Raw genomic sequence first — 25,754 nt, 5'->3', positions numbered from 1 at the left:
TCACCTTAACCTTTTAATTCATTTGTGCCTCAGTTTCTCCTGGTGCAAAACAGGGACAATAGTAGTACCATACCATGGGAGTATATGACTTACAAGGACCCATGTGAATAAAGCTCTCAGAATGGTATGTGTACATCAGAGAACTAATATGGAAGTGTCTCTTGCTATCTGGGGAGATGATAGAAGTCCACAGTTTGGCTCTCTTATTCCTTTATTCCTTTACCTCTCACTTCTCTCTTCCATCACCTTTCTCTTTGTCTTCTCCTCTCCTCTCTTCCCTCCCCCTTTCTCTCTCTTCCCTTTCCCCCGAATTTCTATAATAAAGCTCTTAAACCATAAAAAAAAAAAAAAAAAGAAGTCGACAGTTTAAAAGTCCTGTTTCTGAAGCCAGCCTGCCTTGCTTTAAAACCTGTCTTTGCCTCTTACTGGGCTCATCTTGGGTGGCCATTTTGGGCCATGTGCTCTCATGCATAGGGCTATAGTCAGAACTAGTTATGTATGAAGCACTTAGGATAATAGTTAATGCTTAGTGTTAGACATTATGTTCTTCTCATGCTACCACTTGTATGTGTCCTCTCTAGGGAAAATACTCCAGTGGTACCAGCAGCTATACTCAGTGCCTTTAATCCCCAACAGCTCCTTGCCAAGACTTCTTGGCCAGCATCCTCTTTGTACATTCAATGTTCCCACACAGCACACAGTGAGAAAATAGCTATCTCCCTTCACCCCCACCCTGGGAAGACCAGGCAAATCAGTTAACCTCATGTCCTTTCTTTTAAGAGTCCCATTTTCTCACTAAGAGGCTGTGCTCTGATAGAAGATATTCTGCATTAAGGCAAGAATAAAGACGCCCATTCACATGTTATTCACGTGGGCTCAAGCTGCTTTGAGAGCTCCAAATTAGTCTCAATTGGGAAATAGTGCTTCTAACTTGAAAGGCATCAAAGGCCTATTTGAAACTTAAGGTTTTACACAATTCAGAATTGTTTGTAATTTGATTTTAATAAAAAAGCATTGTGCACAACCATATTAAATTAATAAATAAAATCTAGCTGGTTGTGTTGCATATAAGAAAGAAACTAATAGAAAAGCTGTAGCCTTTATACATGCCTAAGTTTGGGATGCACTATAGCTCCCTCTCCTGGCACCTAAGTTCAATAGTGTTCCCTAAAATTGAAAAGAAACCAGTCTAGTCCGATAAGACATCTTTGCAGGGAGGGGTGTGTGTGTGAGAAACTGTAGTTTGGTGATTCCACCCCTGCCCGCTTAAGATAATCCCCACCAACACACAGCAGCATTAGTAAAAACAAAGCAACAACAACAAAAATAATCTGGAAACCTAGGGCAATCTGGGCAGAGATTGGCTTTGACGGGCTAGCGGTAGAGTGACATCGCCACCTCGTGTCCATTTTATGAATTTTCATACATAAGTATTTAATTTTGTGAACATGTAAGCAAAATAATTTACCCAAGAAGCAATATAATTTACCCAATTTTAGGTAGAAATCTACCCAAATCCACACAAACTGGCTGCCTTTGCTCTTCCCCTCTTAGTAGCCACCACTCTACGACATCGAAAAATTGATAGAAAAAAGTAAATCCCCGTGATTTTAAATCCAAATAGATTTTTAAAAAAATAAAACAGGAATATCTGAACGTCTATTTAGTGCGCTGGGAGCTCTCACAGAACTGCCAAAGTCAAGTCCATGGAATCAAAGGAGTGACAAGCCCTTTGTTCTTAATATCTTACTCTCTGAAGAGTGGCTCCCCAAGGCCTCAGCAGCTGGACTAGTCCGCACCTTGGAGAAGCTGCGCAGTCACACGTGCCCCTCAAAGGCACATGGAACAGAACACATGCGCTCAATATGCTCTGATTTCAAATTTTTGTCAGTGGATATCAGATTGTTTGTATGCTGCTCCTGTTACAGTCTGCAGCTTGACCGTCCACCGAAGGGTTCCCTCATCAGAGCTATGGTATTATTCAGCGTAGTGGGAGGTAGGATCTATGATGGAATCTACTGTGAGATGAACAGGTCTTCCAACTGCATGCTCCCACCATGACGTTGCACAGAAACCTGTGAAATCGCAAGCACACCTTTTCAGTCTCTCGGTTATCACTGGTACTTCCGTTGCAGTACTCCAAAAGGTGCCTAATACTGTCTCAGAATGTCTCTGTGTTCTATTCACTGTCTCGGGAAGCCCCAGGACACACATAAAAGTTAAGTCTGGGAGTAGCACTTTATCTCTCTCCCATCTAGACACTCATCCTTGTCTCTTGCAAGTATGGTCATCTACCCAATCTGTGGGCTTACCACAGATTTTTCCATTTGGTTCACGTTCTGAAAAGTAATGATAAGTTAAATGATTATTGGGTTTGTCATCTAAAATCTTTTGTGGGAGGAGAGGAGGAGGAACAAGAAAGAGGAGGAGGAGGGAGACGGAGAGGAGTAGGAGACCCAAAAGATATGTACTATAAAAAGAGAAAACATAAACAAGAGATTAAAAACAAAATATCATGTTGAAATTATAAAGAAAAGGAGAGAGGAGGAGGAGAAAGGAAGGAGGGAAGAAAGAAAAAGAAAGAGAGAGAGAGGAAGAGAGAGAGAGAGAGGAAGAAAGGAAGAAGGAAAAGTAAACAAATAGCTCTAATATGATTCTCCTTGTATATAGCTTTTCAGTTTCGCTAGGATTCAGGCAGACTGAATAGAACTCTTGTCTGAATGAATATGGACAGTGTGGCCTTTTGGTTGAAGAGAAGCAGTGCACACTCTGGTTCACTGACTCTCTGTGGATGCTGTGTGAGTTCTCAAGGCCACCCTTGGAATTTACTTTATTCATTTGTGGAAATCAGAAGCAACAATTTTGTATGAATATTTCCCTGAAGCTTTAAATAGCTTTCTTATGTGCTTAGCCAACACCATTTCCCCAGGAGCACCGGCTCGCGGTTTCTGCTGTGTCGTGCTCAATGAGAAATTGGCTCCTGGATTTAACCCGGTGTTAACAACACAAGCGTCAACCTTTCCTTTGAGCCACGGTTCTGGTTTTTGGATAGCAGCAGGCATTTGACGTTCTGAGAACTGCCATTAGTAACTGGGAAGAATAAAGGAAGGCACTAATGAAGCAATCATAGTTTTAGACAAGAAAATACTGTGAAGGTGGAGAAAAGACAAAGGAGGGAGAAGGGATGTCTTGATACATAATCTGGAAATAAATCAGGGGTCTTAAAGTTGTGGCAAGCCTCTATGTTTTGGCAGATAGCAGCAATTTCTGCTGTGTGTCTGGCACTGTTCTCAGAATTTTGCCAATATTTGGTTCCTTTACCTTTATAATAATTCACCAGCTTACACATTAAGAAATTGGAGCAAAGAGCATAAAATAATTAACCAGGGCCATGAGAGAAAGCCTCTGCATTGAGCTTGGAAGATGCCAGGTATGCAGAGACAGGCTGCTACGCTTGTTGTGTGTTCAGCTGGCCTTTGTCCTGCCCTCCCCCCACCTTCTCTTCATATCCACTCGCCTATGTCCCTGTCCTTTCTCTTCACCTTCATCTACCCTTCATGCTTTCATCTTTTTTCTCTTGTCTTCTCTCTCTTTGCTCCTCTCTTCTCTCCTCTTTCCCCTCTCTCCCTCTCTCCTCCTCACCCTTTGCCTCCCCTATGTCTTCTTTGCCTCTTTCTTCTCTCCTACCTTCTGTCCTCTTCTTTCTCCTCTTCCCTCTTCTCTTACCCTTCCTTCCTCTTCTCTCCTTCCTCTTCTTTCTTCCCCAGTCAACCTCTCCCCTCTCTCCTTCCTATGCTATCCCTCACCCCTCCCATCATACATACAACGTTCCCAGACCCGTGAAGATAATGCATTATTTCTTTTTGCAGTAGGATGCTCGACTCTTAGTCACATCCCGATAAGACTCAAACATTCCCCCTCCCTCATATCACAAAGCCTCCCCAGCACAGGACACAGAATGGATTACTTTTGTTCTCTCTCTTCGTTTGGAGAGAGGTAACTTTGTGCACAGCCACTCAATAGCTTTATTGTTCCATTTTAGCCTCATTATCTGACTGGGCTAATTAAGACTGTCTAATAATTAACTCAAGCAGGAACCGTACACAAAGACAATGCAAAAATGAGCTGAAGTCTTTTGTTTATTAGCTACACCTGCCCAGTCAAGTAATTTCCATTGAAAGTGTCTACTTCCTAAAATATAATACTCTTTACACTAAAAAGAAAATAAAATGCTCATGAGAAATTTCAATTTTGTTTTTATATAACTTCTAGCCTCAAATTTTCCTTTGTCTTTGCCTCCTAGTGAAATAATACATTCTTTTTCTCTAAATATTCTTTGTTAACAAGTCTGATATCTTTATAAGGCAAATGTCCATATAATATACACATATAACATGTACATATAACATACAATATGCACACATGTAATGGGGCATTGTATATGTGTATACACTATGATATATTGACCTGTAGGAGATACATAATATAGAATATTTATCACTGCTAGTAATAATGAAGAAAGACAGTTTGGGTGTAAATGAAAGAAAATGCCATTATTAGCTACGTGTTGCTTATTTTTCTTTATTTTCATAGAAAAAATACTCATTTAAATACTAACTCACAATTATTTTGTTAGACAACTATCATAAAACCCTACTGGCATCCACAAAAAAAGCAAGGCTCATCTGTTGTCAGATATTTGATTACATTGTGAACCCTGAGATTCTGTTATTTTCTCAAAACCCCTGCTTTTTTGGTTTTTTGGTTTTTTGGTTTTTTTGGTTTTTATTTTTTTATTTGTAGTATGGCTCAGCCCTTTGTACACACCTTTAATCTCTCTGGCTGAAATATAGACATATCCTTAGTACACATCTTTAATCCCAAAAATGAAGGTAAACTTAGTTTGTAGAAGAAAGTGCCCATGTTTGAAAGTGATGTCAAATTGAGTGGCAGACAAAGTGATGAATCAGAGGAAGATTTGACAGAACAAGAAATACCCAAACTCTTACGAGATGAGAGAGGAAGGGGAAGCTACTTAAGAGAGCAGTGCACCCCCTCATTTTTCCTGTCTTCCTGCTATGTTCCACTGTACGTCCTTTCAAACAGTGAGCCAAAGGATATCCTTCCTCCTTCATTTGATTGTCTAAGGTATTTTGTCATAGCAACAAGAAACTTTAGAATACTGCTATGAAGAACAGAGCTACTGTGATAAACCTGGTTATGTGCTTCACAGACCTTTAAGCCAGCTTTGAGGAGGAAGAGTTTTGAGCGCCAGACTGGAAGGAAAAAACCTAGAATGTTAAAAAGAAGTACCTGCTCCCATTGTCTTTGCAGTCAGGAATCAGAGAGAAATGAACATTGGTGCTCGGCTGACTTTTTCCACTTCACTTTTTCTTCAGTCTGGGAGCCTGTGAAGGGATGCTGCCTATCTGCAGGATAAGCCTCATTGAGTTCAGCCTCTCTGAGCTACTCTCACATATATGTTCAGAGGTATCTCCTGGATAATTCTAGATCCACCTAAGTCAATAGTGAAGATTAGCTGTCATTAATGGTATCAATGTCAGGCTGGAGGTCCCTGAAGTTTGCTCTCATAGAGTGAACTACATCATTGGTAGGCCTTGGTTAGCAGGCAGAGGCAGTAAGTCAAGGAGATGACTATTATATTAGGCAAATACAAGATACATTTACAATCATTACCTGTCAGACACTTATTAACATGACTGAATTTTTTACAGATGTGGCAAATGCTTCCAAGAGTCCATTTCCAATAGAATCTATTCTCCCAACACTATGACTTAGGGACATTTGTAAAATTAGAGTCAACTAAACAATTTAGCTGTCCACCTACCTCATGACCAACAAATAAAGCCAAGTGCAGTGGAGCATGGTGATGATAATAGCTAATGTTTATCAAAACATTTCTTCTGGGCATTATTCAAGTGCTTTACGTATACAGTATCATTACCGGCTACACCCACTGCCTTAGTTTATTGATGCTGTTGTGATAAAATACCCTGACAAAAGCAAATTGGGAGAGACAGGGTTTATTGTAGGTAACAACTCCAGGTTACAGTCCATCTCTGAGAGGAAGGCACAGTGCCACGAGCTCAAGACAACCTGACCCATCACATCCACAGTCCAGAGCAGAGAGGAAATCAATGCAGGCATGCGTTATAGATACTCTGCCCATTTTTTCCCCACTCTTATGAAATCTAGGAGCCCAAACCTAATGAATAGTACCACCCGCAACACACTGGGTCTTCCCACATGGATTAGTGTAATCAAGACAATCTCCCAGAGGTAAGCTAATCTAGAAAATTCCTCACAGAGACTCTTCCTCCCCCAGGTGATCCTAGGTGTGTCAAGTTGCTGATCTAAACAAACCATCACACTCACTATAAAATGAAAATTGTTATCAGTTCTATTCCACATAGGGTATGGTGGAAATTTAACAGATAGGATCTTCTTCATTCAAGATCACATCGCTAGTACATAGGAATAAAATTCAAATCCAGGGAGTTCTTTCCCCGGTCTCTCCACTTCAGTAATACTGACAGCAAAGGCTATACAACCCTGCTGTGGAGGCCTTCATAAGGGCTACTACCTGTTAATAGCAGCATCCCAGCTCTGTTCTCTCCATTCCAGCAGCAACTTCTGTCCCCACTTCCTTTCCCCAGTGGTCTCCAGACTGTGTCAAAGTTCTCAAGGAGGCTGAATCATAATCCCAGCCTATTTGGGAACAACTGTTCTCTCTGTCATGCCAATCATTCAGTATCACCCCATTATACAACGTTCATAAAAATTAAAAAATTAATGACTAATTTATTTTATTAAATATTAATTAAACGCACACCTCCATACTAATGCTCTTTATTTTATATATATATAATCTGAGAGCTGAAAACAATGAAGCTCTTGGAAATCTGCTTCTGGTATTCATAGCCATAAAGTTCACCTTTATCCATTCAGGCACAAGCAGCAGGGGATTTAAGGTACAAAACCATCCTCCACCCTTTCAATTGTATCCTCACTTTATACCCAGCCTATTTCAGAAGACAAAAGAAAGGAAATTTGTATCAGTTATGAATTTCTACTGTGGGGTTTTATTCAGTTAATGTTTCTGTTCTCTTTTAAAAAGAAAACTATTCTGTGGAAGTCAGGGAGGAAAGATTGTAGAAGACAGGGAGGATGGAAGACACCAGGAGAACATGGCCTACAGAGTCAGCTAAGCAGGGTTCACAGGGGCTCACTGAAGGGACAAGCACGGGGCCTGTAGGGGTCTGCAGCAGGTCTTCTGCATATATGTTGTGGCTTTTAGCTTTGCGTTTTTGTGAAACTCCAAACAATGGGAGTGGGTGACTCTCTGATTCTTTTGCCTACTCTTGGGACTCTTTTCATCCTCCTGGGTTTCCCTGTGCAAATTGGATCGGAGGGCTTTTGCCTTGTCTTAATGTATCTTCTTTTTTATGTGTTTCCTGTTGCTTCTTGGAGGCCTGCTCTTTTCTGAAGGGAAAATGAGAGTGGATCTAGGGGAAAGGATCTATGGGGAAGAAATAGGGGGAATGGAAGGAGAGAAAATTGTGGTTGGGATGTAATGTATGAGATGAAAATCTATTTTCAATAAAAAAAGGAAAAAACCTATATTTAAATATATATTTAAAGCATGTATTTTACTCTTTTAACTTCTAGTATTATTCTTTAGAAAAAATATAAAAATTAAGATCAGCATTCTGATGAAATTATTCTAGCAACAATTTGCATATACACACAAAAGTCCAGAGAATGAAAAACAGTCTAAGAAAAGGAGCACAATATCTTGTACAATCCACATTAAACAAGGTGCACACATACACCAAGTTAAGGAATATAGTGAGATTTATTCAATACACATGTTTTATATAAGCAAGTTTGTCACAAATTTTATGTTATGTGGGTCGATATGAAAATTTACAGTACATTCAGACTAGATGGAAAATACATTAGACAAAAACATCCTAGAGATGTTTAAGTTGTTACAATGTTGACACTGTTTTCAGATCTCTCCTAATATTTTACAGGAAATATGGTGAAAATTTTAATTAAAAATAAACACATTTTATAAGTGTGATTTTTACTGCTAATTCCATCTCACCAAAAAAATATAATTTCCTACAAATTCTAAAATGTATTAAATTAATAGGTTTCGGTCTATACATACCAAGAAAAATGTTCCAACTCACTAAGACAGAATTAAGCATATATCTGACTAAGTAAATCCCAAAATAGACAGTGGATTTTGTTGGGGTATAAACAGTGTGTCCTTCCTTGGGTGCAATTTGAAAGTAACACCTTTTAATAACCTATTTCAGTATCATGGCTGCAATTTAAGGACAGAGCATCACAACAAAATTACCTAAAACACACACACACATGCATGCACACACACACACACACACACACACACACACACACACACACACACACACGCTACCATGGGTTACCATGGTTACTACCAGATCAAACACCCCAGGAATACATAGCTGCTATGTCTTTCAATGAGCATAAAATCAACACCCTTGATGAATTCTGAACCTTCATTTTCCTTCATTTAGGGGTGTTTTTGGTTGGCCTTGGTCTTTCTCATCATTCTTCGTTTTTGCATCTACAAAAAGAAAAGATTTCTCAATCGTATGCAAAATATATTGAAATACATTATATGCTTCCAATGAAAGTTGTTTCCCACTTTGCCTACTCATGTAGTTTCCATCCTGACTAGATCATGTTCAACACAGATATGAATCTGCATAGAGAGGAAATATTTGAGTCCTTCATAGGTCTTCCTCCTAGTCAACTTTCTTCGTCTATAGTTACTACATGCCAGGATGACTCTTAAGATGCCATTATACTCTCAATCAACAGCAGTGTTTCTCAACCTATGGGTCTGCATATCAGCTATTTACATTACAATTCATAACAACAGCAAAATTACACTCACAGAGTAGCAATAAAATAATTTTATGGTTGGGGTGGTCACCACAACATGAAGCCTCTACTAAGAGTTCACACTGCATTAAAGATGGTTATGAACCACTGATCTACAGGCTGGCAAACTAAAGCAGAATCAGATTAAATGACTTGTGGAAAATCACAATGGAAGATGTGCTTCCCAAGAAGGGTTACAGAATTTGTCAGCACTTATTGGAAGGTGAAAATGTAGTGACTGTACTGATAAGTTGTGAAGAAATAGAAGAATCATAAGCAAATACAACCCTTTATGACTGCAGGACCCTGTTCATTGCCATGGACACGATTGCTGTTGGTCCTAGCAATGTTCTTACTTCCAAAGTCTAAGGCCCTCATGGCTCCAGCTCCTGTGAGATTCAGATTCATCAAAAGCTGACAATTCCAGCCACAATTCCTTACTCTTTATTTGGCCAGCCTTCCCCTTTTTCTTGAGTCTTCATTTTAAATCACTATCATCTTTAAACACTTTCCCCCCTACAGGATCTCACTATGTAGATCAGAGGAGCCTCTAACTCACTGAGATTTATCTGCCTCTGCCTTCCCAGTGATGGGATTAAATATATGAAGCTCAGTTGCAATACCCTTTTTTCTCTTTCATCCTTTGAAATGTTCCATATTTGGTTGTCTTCATTTAAAATGAAATTATTTAAGTGTCAACCATTCCCTCAAACTTTCTCCTAACAAAATCATCTATAGCATCTTTGAAGAGAAGTCTAGCAGTTAGGACTTTTCATTTGTCAGTTATCTGCGAACCCACCTTGGCTATATAATGAGTTTCCAGCCAGCTTGGACTATAATGTGAGACCTCTATTTAAAAAAAATAAAAATTACTAAGCTAAGAACATGAAGCATTTCTTAGGTAACATCCAGTTAGTGATATGAGAATGACAATAAACAAAATATGTAGAGTGTATCATTTTTAAAAAGTGAAAGGGGTTTGTGAGGTTATTAAGTTAGGAGTAGAAAATAGAAATGGTTAATCTGTCTCCAGATTTTAGTAAAAGTCTGAAAAGGGAGGATAGTGTGCAGTTTGTATCACATGGAGAAAGGAATTTAAATAAGACAACAGTAAAGCCCAGGGCAGCGATGTGTGAGATGTGCGAGAGGGACAACAGAAAGAAAAGAAAAAGCATGAGATGAAGCACCAGGGCCATGAGTAACGGGTAGAAAAATGGCAGATGTGTGGGCCAGTTCTGAAAGTGTAGCTAAGAGCATTCACTAAAGGCTGAGAGGCAGAATGTGAAAATCAGAGGGAAATAGGGATGAGCCAACATTTCTGGTTTCAGCAACTGGAGCTGTGGAATAACTACTCACAGAGATTGTGAAAACATAGGAAGAATGGGGTTTAGAAGGAAAATCCAAAGATTGCTTTTATGCCCACTAAATTTGATAATACAGTTCTGTACCTAAGCAGTGATGTCATCCAGGTAGTTCATTCTATGAGAGCAAAATTCAGGGACCTCCAGCCTGTCATCCATGTCATTAGTTAATGACAATTAGTCTTCACTATTGACTTAGGTGGATCTAGAATTATCCAGGAGATACCTCTGAACATATATGTGAGAGTAGCTCAGAGAGGCTGAACTCAATGAGGATTATCCTGCAGATAGGCAGCATCCCTTCACAGGCTCGCAGACTGAATAAAAAAGTGAAGTGGAAAAAGTCAGCCGAGCACCAACATTCATTTCTCCCTGACTCCTGACTCCAAAGACAACAGGAACTGGCTTCTCATCATCCTTCCTGTCTTCCTGCTATGTTCCACTGTACATCCTTTCAAACAGTGAGCTAAAGGACATCCTTCCTCCTTCATTTGATTGCCTAAGGTCATAGCAACATGAAACTTTAGAATACTGCTACCGAGAACACAGCTGCTGTGATAAACCTGGTTATGTGCTTCATAGGCCTTTACAAACAGCTTTGAGGAGGAAGAGTTTTAAGCTACCAGCTAGGAAAAAATGCCCTAGAAGTAACCAGCCAATATCTGATTTACTGAAGGCCCACTCTATGACATGGATGCCACAGTGACATGGAACCGGAGACTAGATAACGCAGGGACATACAATAAAACCAAATACCACTGTTATTAAAAAATGTTATACAGGGTTGACATGGGTCTGCACGAGAGCTGAAGGGAAATGTAGACTCGTGCCCCTACCCTTAGGCCAGAAGCAACTGACAAAGGATAGCCACTCTGAGGGAGTCTTACAGGGGAAATTAAGTTCTCAAGGCAAGGCTGCATTCCCAGTAGGGGATTGACGCTGAGAAATGAACTCAAAGGTATCTTTGAAGGTTCCTTGTCCCATAATATTGTGTCAGGGCTTTTTTTTTCAATCTTATTATTTTTTTTTATTTTGGTTTTACGAGTCAATCTTATTTTTTAAACATTATTTTATACATACATATTTTTTCCTGCTCTCGTTTACCCTACGGGTCCTTTGCATGTACATTATGGCTTCCAGTTTAGTGTTATGATGAGATCTCTAAGGGCATGAATGAGAGGGTTTATGCTTCTTTGTCTGTTTCTTGTGCCTTTTCTTGGGCTCTTTTCCTGTTTCCTTATTTTGTCCTATTTAGCATGTCAGCTTTGGTTTCATCTTATTTATTATTATCCCTTAGAAACCTGTTAGTTTCTAATGAAAGACAGAGAGGGAGTGGATCCAGATAAGAGGGGAGGAACCTGGAGAAGTAGAGGGAGAAAGGTGTAATGCGGATTTATTATGTGAGAGAAAAAAATCTATTTTCAACAAAAACATTCCTTTCTTACTACGATTTTGTCAGTTATGCCAACAAGAAGAGTAACTCATGCGAGTTATTCAGTAACTCATAAATCTTGGTATCAGTATGATATAAACGATCCAAGGAAATCAGATAGCATTAGAAGCAAAGAAGCATTGACCCAGTTGTCCAAAAACTGTGCTTTGTGCTTTCCATTCTGTTAAGTGATTAAGGAGGAGAGCAGAAAGAAACCCAGAGTGAAAAAGTCAATGAGGAAAAATGAAAACCATGAGAGCAAGTTGTCCAGGGAACCAAGGGAGGAAAACTGTTTAAGGGAAGTCATAATAATCATTCCTGCTAAGCTCCCTGAAAGATTATGCTGCAAAGGGGCTAAGAATTGACCACAAACTATAGTCAAGACAATGGCCCAAACATAAGTGTGATAGGATGACATCTTATTGGTGCTAGAGGAAGAATGGAGAAAAGAAAAATAGTAGTTAAAAAAGCAGCACATTCCCATGGTACTTTTCTATGAAACAAAGACAGAAGTAAGATCAGCTATAAGAAGGCTAGGGTCAGGAATGCATCTGGGTCATGGTCACAACCGTAGGCCTTTCCTGAAGGTTCCTGGGAAGAACTTCAGAAAGTATGTTTGGTGGAAATGAGTAGTCGTGAAGTTGTGTAGCATTATGAGATCCAAGGCACTAAGTTAGTCCTGCAACCGTTTTGTCATCACTAGTTCTGAAGCAACTACACCGCAAAATAGCGTTCTGGGAAAAGCTATTAGAACTGGTGATGATTTCATTTAGACAACATTGGCTTCTTCTGTAAGTCAAAGAGGCAAATTATTCTGCAAATTATGTTCTTAGTGATGGTTGGTCCAATGAGATAGTGGTATGAAGGCTTCTTAATTATCCTTCTCAAAATCCAACTAGAAACTCCTAAGAGACAAGAGAAACAGGATAGCACCTATTGAGAACTACCGATGAGACTATGAATAGTGTCCACCCCATCTGAGGAGTTATTGCAATGGATGGCTGCTGGGATGGCAAAGTCTGTTTTCCTCAGGGTTGTATCCCATACTCCAGCAGATATCCTTCACCCATGCACATAAAGGTAGCACTAGGAGGATCCAGTGAATTTTTGTTTGTGTTTCTGTCTTTGATTTTTAAAAGCACAAGAAGTTGTGAGAATGAAGTGTGGGAGAGAGAGGGGAAGAGTTGAAGAGGAAGGAATATGGGTATATTTAATCAAAATATATGCATGTATGAAATTCTCACACTTTAGAATATCTTCAGTTTAAATATATATATGTGTATGCATATATATATATATATGCATGTAGATATAAAACAAAACACACACACACATACATATATGTATGTGCATATAGTGGAATACATTAAATTCACGACACTCTTCATGACAATATGTTGAGAAAGCTGGTGCTAAGTTTAATGGTCTTAGAGCAAGACACTGTCATGTCCTTGTTTTGCACATAAGCTGTTAGGACTTAACTATGAGTAACTTTTGCAACACAACAGTGGCCTCTTTGGAGTCCTTCTCCTTCTTACAGTCAGTCTTTACAAACAATCTGCTCATGTGGTTTACCAGAAATGGAACTGGCTCAGGGTTTGGAGATTTAGTTTAGCACTTGCCTAGCAAGTGTAAACTCCTAGGTTCTAGGCTTCAAGAAAAAGAAAAAAAAGGAACATGCCATCTATAAGAGAATGTTTTCTCCTTTATAGCATAAAACGTATTTTGAAATGACATGTTCAACTAACTATTTAAAGTGTATACATGTAATAGAGATCCCTAACGGGATACAGAGGAAAACAAAAGCTTTACTCATCTCTCAAAATTGCCCTCACTTCAGTTAATCTCTCTGTGTAGATGCTATCACATTGAGCTCAGTTATCACCCATTTTCCTTCATTTCTACAATATACAAATTCATTAGGAAGTTCTTCTGATTCTCGACATCACCCTTACCTACCCACCTTTCTCCATTCTTCCTACCCACTTGAAGCCATCATGTTTCACTTGCCATGGCTTAGTCAAGTTTTGTTTTCCTCCTTCTTTAAGGAGATGTTTGTCTTGGGTTAATTAAGATATAATACTACTCTGGGTCTAATCTTATGACAAATACGATGCTTATAGTAAAATACATTTGTACTGAGAAAAACTGGATGGGGGAATAGGCTAGGGATGCAGCTCAGTAGAAAAGTACCTGCTTAGCATATGTTAGGCCCCAAATTCAACCCACACTTTCACAAGTTTCATAAAAGAATATATAAAAATAGATAAATTAGTAAGGACCTTGTAGGGAACCAGAACACTGGGCTGCCCTACAAACCATAATCCTGCTGACTGAACATGTCTCTTGCAGGGAAGCAAGAAGCAGTGGTTAAAGACTTGTTACACTGTAGTAGTTCATTTGGCACACAGGGCTTCTGTAACTCCATTGACCTTGTCTCCCTGCAGTCCCCTGGTGAAGGGGAGACACACAGACATGACCCCAGGTCTGCCTTACCACCCTCATCAAGGGTCCCATGCAAGAAGACCGTGGGCTTCCCCCAGCTTCCTCTGAGTTTCTGTAACTGTACACCTTAGAATACTCTGGGATTTCATGTTTCCTTGTGAGTCCAAAGGCTTAATTTACCCTAAAAAAGATCTTTCTAATGTGAGTTTTACATCCATAATCTAACATTAATGCTTCCGTACCACCCATTTCCATTTCATAGTTAAAGGAAAAAGCACTTTAAACATAAATCAGATGCCAACCCATCACTAGACATCTTCTCATGGGGAATGAAAATCCTTCTCCCCACCCGCATTTCTAATGTTTCACAAGATCTGGCCTTGGTATCTGTGCCCAAAGTTATCTTGAAGAACTTGTTCTCTCACTCACCCTCAACCAACAGTGGCCAGTTTTTATTTTTAGACCACATCAGCAGTTTATTCTGTATTCCTTATTCTGCCTTCTCCTTTATCCCATCTCCTTATAGCTGGATTATTATGGAATGGACAGAGGAGTTGTTGAATTTTTATTTAAAGTATTTTAAAAATTGTGGGTTTTCTTGAGAACTTCATTCATTCACACTGCCTCTGACAACTTAATTAATGTGCACTGCAATTGAGAACTTCATTCATGCACACTGCATCTGAGAACTTGATCTATGCACACTGACTCTGAGAACTTGATCTATGCACCCTGACTCTGAGAACTTCATCTATGCACACTGCATCTATATGTCACTCCTTTCTCCAAGCTCCTTCCTTCCCCACACAAATTCATAACCTTTTTTTGACTTAGTGTCACATGTATATACACACATACAGACACTTACATATAATCATACACGTATGCACACTTGTGTGTATAACCTACTGAATCTATTTGGCTTTTTGTGAGTGTGCGCATGTGTTCGGGGCTGACCACTAGGGATTGGGAACACTAAGTGGGAATTCCTCTCTGGAGGGAACCAATTCTCTCTCAGTGGGCACTGTCCTCCCAAAGCTCAACCTAATGAAATTAGGTAGAAGAACTTCTTCCCCTCTGCCTTGGTGTATAAACTGATGTTGTCGTTGTGCTGGTTTTGTTTGAGAAAATCTTACACTGTAGCTAGCACAGGCTATCCTGGAACCTACTTTTGTTATAGCATATTTGAGCCTGTTTCTAGTTAGAGTATGACTCACTCCTAAGCTATTCATTTAATCCTCCTGGCTGAAGTACATTTATGACCCTTAGTACACATATTTAATTCCAAGCAATGAAGGTAAAGTTACTTCATAAAGAAAGCAAGCACCCACATTTGAATGTGATGTCTAATTGAGGAGCAGACAAAGTGATGAATCAGAGAAAGATTTGACAGAATAGGATATGCCCAACTCTCAGGAGAAGAGGAAGGAAAAGGAAGCAACTTAAGGGAGAGACAGACAGTACAGGAGGAAGGGAGTACAGAGCAGGAATACAGTAGAGTTCCTGGAGAGCAGTACAGTAGAGTTGAGAGGGAGAGTAGAGCAGCACAGAGAGGGAAAAGGAGGCTATTTTTACCAGGAGAGTTTTATAGAGACAAATTGAAGAAAGAACAAGCTGGACACAGGTAAAGACAGAATGAGCAAGAGAATGAGAAGGATTGAGAAGGCTAAAAAAGACTGCTAGAGTTAGTTTCAGTCTAAACAGCAATTCTGGAGAAACCAAGAGAAGCCAGACTAGGAGAGAAGTTTGAGCCAGAACAGCTGAGTTGAACCAGCCAGAGCTCAAAAAAGAACTAGAAAGGGTAAGCTTATTCAGCAGTAAGTCTCAGAGGCTGAAAACAATCTAGATAAGATTGTACAGAGGCTAGAAACTTCCAGGACTAGGCCTAGGTTAGCAGACTGAGACAGGAAGCATCCCAGATGACAATTATACAGAAGAATAAAAAACATGTTACACTGTGTATTCCAGGGTAGCAACCATCTAATAGCAATCCTCCTGCCTCTGCCTCACAAGTTATTCTGATTTCAGTGATGGCTGCTCTGATTTCTATTGTACTGTAGTCACTGATGAACTCTCTACAAAGCACCCATTCCAGTTTTCTGATAAAGCATAGCATTGTTAGACTATATATTTATTCATTAAAAATCTAGCACTCTTGTTGGACTATAAAAATCTGTGACAGTAGGAGTTTACATCTGCTCTACTCATCACTGGAGTTCTTAGCACTTAGCAGTCATGAAATTGAATGGTAGGCAACATAGCAATGATAGAAGTAAGAAAGGATACCTTGTGACTGGGATCACCTCCCATTGCCTCTTGTAATGTTAGAAGATACAGAGGGCACTAGCTTCTGTATTAGGTTCTCAAACTACAAGTGGCAGATTGAGACAGGTAATGAACTAGTTATGAGCCGCAGTACTCAGATCCCATGCAAGGATTAATATTCATGACCACCTAATTAATTTTGTACTGGAGGTGGAACCTAGAATCCTATCATGTGATCATGCACATCCAATAGACAGAGCACCAATTTTTATGTTCACCCTTAGGACATGAAATTGCCTAGTTTCAGAAAGGCATAGACATCCACTTAAACCTGAGAGCTTTTGGTCAAGAAGAAGAGAGATCAGCTATAACTAGTTAAAAGGCTGCTCCAGAGAAAAAGATGGAAAAAGAGAGACAAAGCGAGGGTTTTATTTCCGGGGATTGGGAGTTTTACCTTCTTTCACGGCCAACGCTTCCAGTTTCAGTGGAAGATCAGAGGATCCACTTGTAGCCAGTGAACTCTGGATGTCGGGTAAGGCATTGCGGCGGCCTGCCCTGGCTGAGGACGCAAAGCTGGTGATCACAGATTCCACATCAGTCATCTCTGATGAATCTGTCCTCATCACAGAATCTATAGATAGAATGTACACATTAAAAAAAATGTGCTGTTCAGAAGTAAAGGGTCACCTCAAAGACATCAAAACCGCTACAGGCTTGGAGAGCTGATCTCGGGTGGCACAAAAGCAGTGTCTGCGCCTTGGCTCTAAGATGCCCACGTGAGCATTTGCTGAATAGGGCAGGAAGTACTTCTGTGAACCAGATTGCTATAAATAACCCCGGATCCCAAAGCAACACTTGAACGCTTGAGGGTGTAGTAGGCCTGAACATTTTTTGTTCTGCTTTTTCTATGAAAGAATCAGCCAACCCGGAGCTTGGCAACCAATGAAGACAGACTGGAGTGGTCACTCCCAGAGTATTTGTTTGTGGTACTTATTTGAGCTGAAACCAAATCACTGTAATTGTGGGGAATGAACAAAGCACGTTTCCTTACTCTTTAGAAAGAAATCCTATTTTATGTCTGAGGCTTTCCCCTCCACAGTTGTGACGTCATTTGTGCTGATTCAGATAGGTTTCAGTATGCTCAGGTTTATGCTAGGCACAGTTTTGCTTGCCTTTGAGTGGACACAGTTCATTGCTAGTCATAGGAATGACTCACAGTCATCCTTAGTGATGCTTCTCCAACAACTCTTCAGAAACCATTCGTTGTATAGGAGGTAGCAGTTATTATATATCCTGAAAAAAATCTAAACTCACCGTCTTTCAACTATGATTTTTTTTTCCAAGTCTTCCTAAAAATTGATTTTGAGCTGTAACTCAGGAGTTGTGATGGCAGAAGGAATTTGCTGAGTAGGTAGCAAGGTCAGGTGCTAGCAAGGCCTTGCTATGTGTCTATGTGTGTGTGTATGTATGTGTGTGTGTGTGTGTGTTCAGGGTTGGGTTTTTTTTTTTTTACTTTTTATTGGTTCTTTATGAATTTCACATCATGTACCCCAGTCCCACTCATCTGCCCCTCCCTTCATACTCACCCTCCACCCTTGCACCCTTCCCCTCTAACAGAGGGAAAAAAAAAACATCTTGTAGAAGCTCTACTGTGTCACAGTGTGTCCCACAGTATACCCTTTTGTCCATACTACTTTGCTTGCAAATGTTCACTGGAACTACCTCTCATAGGTGGTGAGGGACATCTCTCCCTCATCCATGCACCACAAGAAGACAAGAAGCAGGACCAGCTCTCCTGTCTTCACCCCCTTGGGACTGATCACCTATAATCCCCATGTCCGGCACCAGCTCTACTGTGATGCCCTGATGAGGTGCAGAGCCCACTCTCCCAAGTGCTGCAGCAGGTGAGGAGCAGGGCCCACTCTGCTCTTCTTTTCTCATGACTCCAGGGCCAGTTCTCCCACCAGTCACTAGTCATAAGGGGCAAAGACTTAGGGTCGGGGCGAGTATCTCTTTCTAGCCCATGTTGCCTCAAGGCAGAAAAGTTATTGGTCCAGCTCTCCCTGACTCACACCATTGGTGTCAGCTCTCCTACATTCATACGCTTGGGGCCAGCTCACTGGCACCCCCGTCACCAGGGTCAACTCTACTGTGCAGCTCAGGTGAGGAACAAGACCCACTCTCCCTAGTGTAGTTGTGGGGAACAGGAACATCTCTCATACTCCCTTGCCTTCAGGGCTAACTCTCCCATGGATGCCCAGGAAAAGGATGGGACCAGTTCTGCACCATCCTCAGATATGTGCCTGGGTTCAATCCCAGACCAGGAAAGTTCACCTGGCCTTTGGTGGCAACAGACACCCCCCCCCCCCTGCAGGGCTTTTTTCCTCAGAGGGAAAGCACAGGTTTAAATTTTCTGACAAATTACCTCAGAACACAAAATGTGCCCAGTGTCCACCAAAGAATGGGTTTGATCCTCTTTGCTGTTTATGACATAGCAAACTCTGGCCTGAGGAAACCAAGCCAGCCTTCTCATAGTAGTTGAAGGAAAGCTTTTCATAGACAATCAATTTCCACTAAGAAAATGCTAATAAAAACTGAGAGTATGCACACATGCTGATCTGGAATTAGGAACACAGCTCCTGCCCACTGCATGTAATAATTCCTGTGGTGCCCCACATGTTCTCAGGAGCTTTGTGGTCATCTGAAAGTGCCCTAAAAGAGGCCTTCTCTTACTGTGCTAGCTAGTCTCCTTTTGTGAGCATCATACGAGGTTGCAGACAATCTGGAATTAGACTTTCAGCTGTTTGGTACTTGCTAAGTGTCTGGGCATTGATGGTTCAGAGAAGTATAATGAACACTGGACTATTAATTAGTTCAAAAGAATCCACCTGAGTTACAAGGTGACAGTGGGCAATTCATTTAAATTTATAAGTCACAGTTTCTCTTCTACAAATCAGCTATGGCAATCACCCTGTCTGATTCACAGCATTATCTAGACAGATAGTGGGTAAACTTCTCTCTGTTCCTGTGATAAGTTCACTGACAAGTGATATTTGCATCATTTGTCACCTTTCCCTATTGTTGACCTGACCTTCCTCCTATGTTGCCTCATTGTTATCAGAAGAAGGACCTCCTTGCTAGACTTCTCTTGAACTTCCTAACAGAGACACCAGCATTTCTTCAATAACATCTATAGATATTTTGTGTCTATCACCTCATTAAACTTTGCTATAATTCTATAAGGCAATGAGATATGATCTAGATTTTATGGATGTAGCCATCAAGAATGAGAGATTCCATGACTGATTTAAAGCTGCATAACCACTAATCTAACGTTGTATAGAATCACAGTCCAGTTCACACCAAAATCAAAACGGCATGGATTATTAAGAATTATAAAATCCTGTTGATATATGCAGCTAGCTGCACATATGCCTCCTTTCGTTACTGTTCTTCATTGATTTTTAACAGGGAAATTTCCCTGTTTAAAATTCTCCCTCTGTCTTGCACTGTGTGTGTGTGTGTGTGTGTGTGTGTGTGTGTGTGTGTGTGTGTGTGTATGTGTAAGAGAGAAAGTATGAGACAGACACAGATATTATCTGATATCTAATATTTGGTAGTTTGTAAGAACCCTTACCCACGAGGAATTGGTTTCAGTTGAGGTTTCTTATCTATAGCTTGTGAAGGAGTGGGTGATACCATCTTGAAAGCAGAATTGATCCTCAGGCCCCAACTCTATCCCCAGTCAGTTAACATTGCCTCAGACATGATGGCCATGGTCAAATGCTTATCTACACAAATCTCAACTTGAATATTAAAAGAGAGTTTCTAAAAGATGGATACAGCCATCAATGTGGAAGCAGAATTCTCAGCCCTTTTTAAGGTTTGGGTTTTGCTATGTTTTGTAATGCTAAATACAAGCCTCCAAGGCCTGGTTGCCTCAGTAACAAGAGAATCCACATGTAGATCTGCAGAGCATCCCAGTGATGCTATGTAACCTTGACCACCAGGTTATGACTGATTGGTGAATAAAGATACCTACAGCCTATAGCTGGGAAGGAAAAAGATAGGCAGGGTTTTTGGTCCCTAGGTTTGGGGTTGAAGGAGACCTCAGGAGAGTGTATTTGGGGTTGGGGAGGAAAGTTGGAGAGAAAAGACATCATGGGGTAGGTGAGTTATGAAAACATGTCCATGAGGGCTGGCCAATTGAAGTTAAGAGCTTCCCAGATGGAACATGGCAATGCTCTTGATGGAGCAACAAATTCTAATAGTTTAGAGGGTAGATATCCGCCCAACTCTGGTGCTATAAAGGCTTTTTATAAATATAAAGATTGTGTGCCATTCATATGGGAACTGAATGATCAAAGGTACCGTAGAAGCTTCCGTTTGACATTAAATCATTACTACAGCGGGCCCTGAGTTAATGTCTTTGCTGTGTGGGAAGTTGCTCCCGTTACCTTTACAATTATTATACTGTGCTGCAATTTCCTCAACAAAAACATTACAAAACTATCTAAAAGTGTGTCAGCTACATTCAGTAACGAGGATCTTACTGAGTAATTAATCAGAGCTGGAAGTCCAGAGAGAGAGCCAGTAATCTGGCCGCCTTCCTCTTGAGGCTTTGTTCTGCTGTTTCTCAGTTTTTTGCATCCAGCTCCTCTCAGATCCTGGGGCTCATGCTGACCAAGATACCCACTACTGACAGACCAGCGAGCTCACCATCTCAGCCCTCATAATGGTGGGAAGGTGGGGGATTCTATGGTGAAAAGCTCTCTATCTTTCTGACCCAACATCTGGTGGCTTACTGAGAGGTTGCAGGGCCCTTGGTTCTGGCTTTAGCATTGAGCTTTGCATTCTCTGGCAACAGGCTCCCTGCAGCATTGGACATAATTGAAAAGTCCATCATGAAAATGTGAATAAATTGGGTGCATCATCCTATTAATTTAATACTGCTAGGTTAAGGAGAAAATGTCAACTCTACAGACAGAAACATGTCCATAATCTGTTTCTGAAATGTAAAAGTGATATTGGTATTGTAGGAACAAAAAGAAAATAAATAACGAGTCACTTCGATGTTATGCAAAGGAAAAAAGGCCTACTTGGGATCTGCAGACAGAACATGGACCATATCAACCAGCTTTCAGTTCCTTTGATACATTTTAATGTTTAAAAACTGAACATATATTTCTTTAATAATATAGAAAGATTGAAGCCAGACAAACTGAGTCAGCAGACAGTTCTAGCACAGAAAGGTCCTAGCATTACTATTTTGAGCATATAAAGAGCAAATCACGAAGCAAATGTTTCTCCCTTCCCTAAATAGCCATTTTATTTCTCTGTTTTTCTGGGCAGTAGTGCTTTTTATATTTTGTAAGGAGTGGTAAACATAGAAAGACAACTTCTCCCTTTTAATGCTTTGTGATATTTAAAAAACATAGTTCATAGGAAGATGAGGGAAGTAATACAACCCAGGGAAACCAGACTGAGATAAGCTTCAAGGCATTTTAAATTTTGCAAGCTTAAAAAATTAATTACATGACTGTTTGCTAACCAAGGTAGCTGACTCACCAGCAAAGCCACCTCTTCATCATTTTCAGAATTAACAGAGGATTCTAGCTGAGTTCTGCTTTATCAACTGTGCTGCTTCTAAGAGCTGGAACCATTTGAACTTTAGAAGATTCTACTGAAGCCACATATTCCCAATGAGGTAATGCCATTTGTATTGCCCTGAACATACTTAATCTTACTTGAAAATATAGCTTTTAACAAAAGACCATAATGCAGTCATATATGCATGCACTCCAGCTGCTTTGCAGTCTCTAAAATATGGAGGGTAAAGTATAAGCACAAATGAAGAAAGTAAGATGTTCAAGCTAAACAGAGTACTAGATTTATACATACATATATACATACATACATACATACATACATACATACATAATGTATGCATGAACATGTACACATAACTGTACACATGCATAGTACAAAAATCCCAGTAGACTTAGGAGAATGCTAGAAAATGGTGTGTTTCTTTGTTGAAAGTGTAGCTACAAACAGATCTTACAGCTTCTCTACCTATATACTATACAATGCGTGCTGTTTCCCACACCAGCCTTTCTGTAGATGTCTTTACTGGAAGCTAAGAATATAAACAGCTGGATAGTTTCCTTCTTTTCTCATCTCTTGATCTCTCTCTGTCACTTCCCACAGTGAAACCACTTTTTTTTTTTTTTTTTTTTTTTTTTTTTTTTTTGGTTTTTGGTTTTTCGAGACAGGGTTTCTCTGTAGCCCTGGCTGTCCTGGAACTCACTTTGACTCACTTTGTAGATCAGGCTGGCCTCGAACTCAGAAATCCGCCTGCCTCTGTCTTCCAAGTACTGGAATTAAAGGCGTGCACCACCACGCCCAGCTTGAAACCACTACTTATTCAGTGCACAACATGTCAAATAAATTTTTTACCCGCTAACTTAGTTCTTAGAAGGGCAGTATGTGTCAGACTGTCTGGGGAAAGAAGCACCTAGAATAACAGCAGCAAAAAGGAGTTCTAAAAAGTATGTTTTGGGAAGTGAGTGTTTTTCTTGGCCAAAAGCAGAGAGAAAAGGAAAGATAGTGGTCTCAGCTGATACTTAGGGGCTAAGGACTTAACTCAGTGGTAGAATGAAGGCTTAGCATGTGTGAGGCTTCATCAATGAACACTCCCATAGAAAAGGAGGGGGAGGGGAAGGGAGAGGAGAGGAGAAGGGAGGCAAGGTTTTATCTCTCTAGCTCTCAATATCTTTATACTTTATGTTAGTTTTCTCCAGTTCTCTGTTGGTAGAGACACTTATTTTGTAGTTTTCTGTTTTGAATGCACAGACCTCCTCTAAACATGGTAAAAGATGCAAGATAATTGCTTCTTTGGGTAACAACAGATCAGCTATTTATCCATGTAATCACATGCAAGTCCTGCAACATCCCACAAGCCACAAAGAGGAAGCAACATCTACTGACAGGAGACATAGTCTGCTCTCTCCAGCCACCTTTTTTTTTTTTTCCATTTTTTTTCTTAGATATTTTCTTTATTTACATTTAAATGTTATCTCCTTTCCTGGCTTCCCCCTCTGAAAACTCCCTATCCACTTCTCAATAACCCTGCTCAACCACTCACCCACTCCCACTTCCTGGCCCTGGCATGCCCCTACACTGGGGCATAGAGCCTTCATAAGACCAAGGGGTCTCATCCCATTGATGACCAACTAGACCATCCTCTGCAACATATGCAGCTGAAGCCATCAGTTCCTCCACGTGTACTCTTTACTTGGTGGTTTATTCCCTGGGAGCTCTGGAGTTACTGGTTGGTTTATGTTGTTCCTCCTATCAGACTGCAAACCCTTTCAGCTCCTTGGGTCCTTTCTCTAGCTCCTCCATTGGAGAACCTGTGCTCAGTCCAATGGTTGGCTGAGAGCATCCACCTCTGTATTTGCCAGGCACTGGTAGAGCCTCTCAGGAGACAGCTATATCAGATAGTTGTCAGCAAGCACTTGTTGGCCCCCGCATTAGTGTCTGAGTTTGTGACTTTATAAGGGAGGGAACTACAGGTGGCACAGTCTCTGGATGGCCTTTCCTTCAGTCTCTGCTCCATACTTTATCTCTGTATCTCCTCCCATGGGTATTTTGCTCCCCTTTCTAAGGACCACAGTATTCACACTTTGGTCTTTCTTCTTCATGTGGTCTGTGAATTGTATATTGGAAATTCTGAGCTTCTGGGCTAATATCCACTTATCAGTGAGTGCATATCATATGTGTACTTTTGTGATTGGGTTACCTCACTCAGGATAATTTTTTAGTTCCATCCATTTGCCTAGGAATTTCATGAATTGTTTTTAATAGCTGAGTAGTACTCCGTTGTGTAATGTACCACATTATCTGTATTCATTAATCTGTTGAGGGATATCTGGGTTCTTTCCAGCTTCTGGATATTATAAATAAAGCTGATATGAACACAGCAGAGCATGTGTCTTTATTACATATTGGAGCATCTTATGGATATATGCCCAAGAGTGGTATTGTTGGGTCCTCAGGTAGCAAGTACTATGTCCAATTTTGTCAACCCCCAAATTGATTTCCAAAGTGGTTGTATCTGCTTGCAATCATACCAACAATGGAGGAGGGTTCCTCTTTCTCCACAACCCCTCCAGCATCTGCTGTCACCTGATTTTTTGATCTTAGCCATTCTGATTGGTGTGAGGTGGAATCTCAGGGTTGTTTGATTTGCATTTCCCTGATGATTAAGGATATTGAACATTTTTAGGTGTTTCTCAGCCATTTGGTATTCCTCACTTGAGAATTCTGTTTAGCTCTGTACCCCATTTTTAGTAGGGTCATTTGGTTTTCTGGAGTCTATAAACTTCTGTGAGCTATTTGTATATATTGGGTATTAGTCCCCTATCAGATTTAGGATTGGTAAAGATCTTTTCCCCATCTGTTGCTTGCTTTTTGGCCTTATTGACAGTGTCCTTTGCCTTACAGAAACTTTGCAATTTTATGAGGTCTCATTCGTCAATTCTTGATTTTAGAGCATAAACTATTGGTGTTCTGTTGAAGAAATTTTTCCCTGTGTCCATGTCCTCGAGACTCTTCCCCACTTTCTTTTCTATTAGTTTCAGTGTATCTGGTTTTATGTGGAGTTCCTTGATCCACTTGGACTTGAGCTTTGTACAAGGAGATAAGAATGGGTCAATTCGCATTCTTCTAGATGATAACCACCAGTTGCGCCAGCACCATTTGTTGAAAATGCTGTCTTTTTTCCACTGGATGGTTTTAGCTCCTTTGTCAAAGTTCAAGGACCATAAGTGTGTAGGTTCATTTGTGGGTTTTCAATTCTATTCCATTGATCTACCTGCCTGTCACTGTATCAATACCATGCAGTTTTTATCACAATTGCTCTGTAGTACTGCTGAGGTCAGGAATGGTGATTCCACCAGAGGGTTTTTTTTTTTTTCAGTTTCATATTTATTTATTTTTATTTTCTTCTTTTACATTTCCAATGCTATCCCAAAAGTCCCCCCATACCCTCACCCTCCCAATCCCCCCCACTTCCACTTCTTGGGCCCTGGCGTTCCCCTGTACTGAGGCATATAAAGTTTGCAAGACTGATGGGCCTCTCTTTCCAATGATGGCCGACTAGGCCATCTTCTGATACATATGCAGCTAGAAACACGAGCTCTGGGGGGGCGGTGGGTGTACTGGTTAGTTCATATTGTTGTTCCACCTATAGGGTTGCAGACCCCTTTAGCTCCTTGGGTACTTTC

General features: G+C 40.4%; 1 protein-coding gene and 1 pseudogene across 6 annotated transcripts in view; both read right to left on the bottom strand.

The window, feature by feature from the left end:
- LOC110302685 overlaps positions 1-3,062 on the bottom strand; it is a 35,620-nt pseudogene extending 32,558 nt beyond the window's left edge.
- An 803-nt stretch (positions 3,063-3,865) lies between these two features.
- Pkib (cAMP-dependent protein kinase inhibitor beta) overlaps positions 3,866-25,754 on the bottom strand; it is a 93,712-nt gene continuing 71,823 nt past the window's right edge. For 4 of the 6 annotated variants that reach the window (XM_021174711.1, XM_021174714.1, XM_021174715.1 and 1 more), the window contains 2 exons: positions 16,919-17,095; positions 3,866-8,641 (listed from right to left, as the gene is read on the bottom strand). In XM_021174711.1, the coding sequence (XP_021030370.1) occupies positions 8,574-8,641; positions 16,919-17,095 (245 nt within the window). In that variant the 3' untranslated portion in view covers positions 3,866-8,573. The remainder of the gene's footprint in view (positions 8,642-16,918; positions 17,096-25,754) is intronic. The other 2 variants (XM_021174712.2, XM_021174710.2) reach the window with 2 other exon arrangements.

The sequence above is a fragment of the Mus caroli genome, chromosome 10, assembly GCF_900094665.2.
Source record: "Mus caroli chromosome 10, CAROLI_EIJ_v1.1, whole genome shotgun sequence".
NCBI lineage: Eukaryota > Metazoa > Chordata > Mammalia > Rodentia > Muridae > Mus > Mus caroli.
This window is presented reverse-complemented; position numbering and strand designations above follow the sequence as displayed.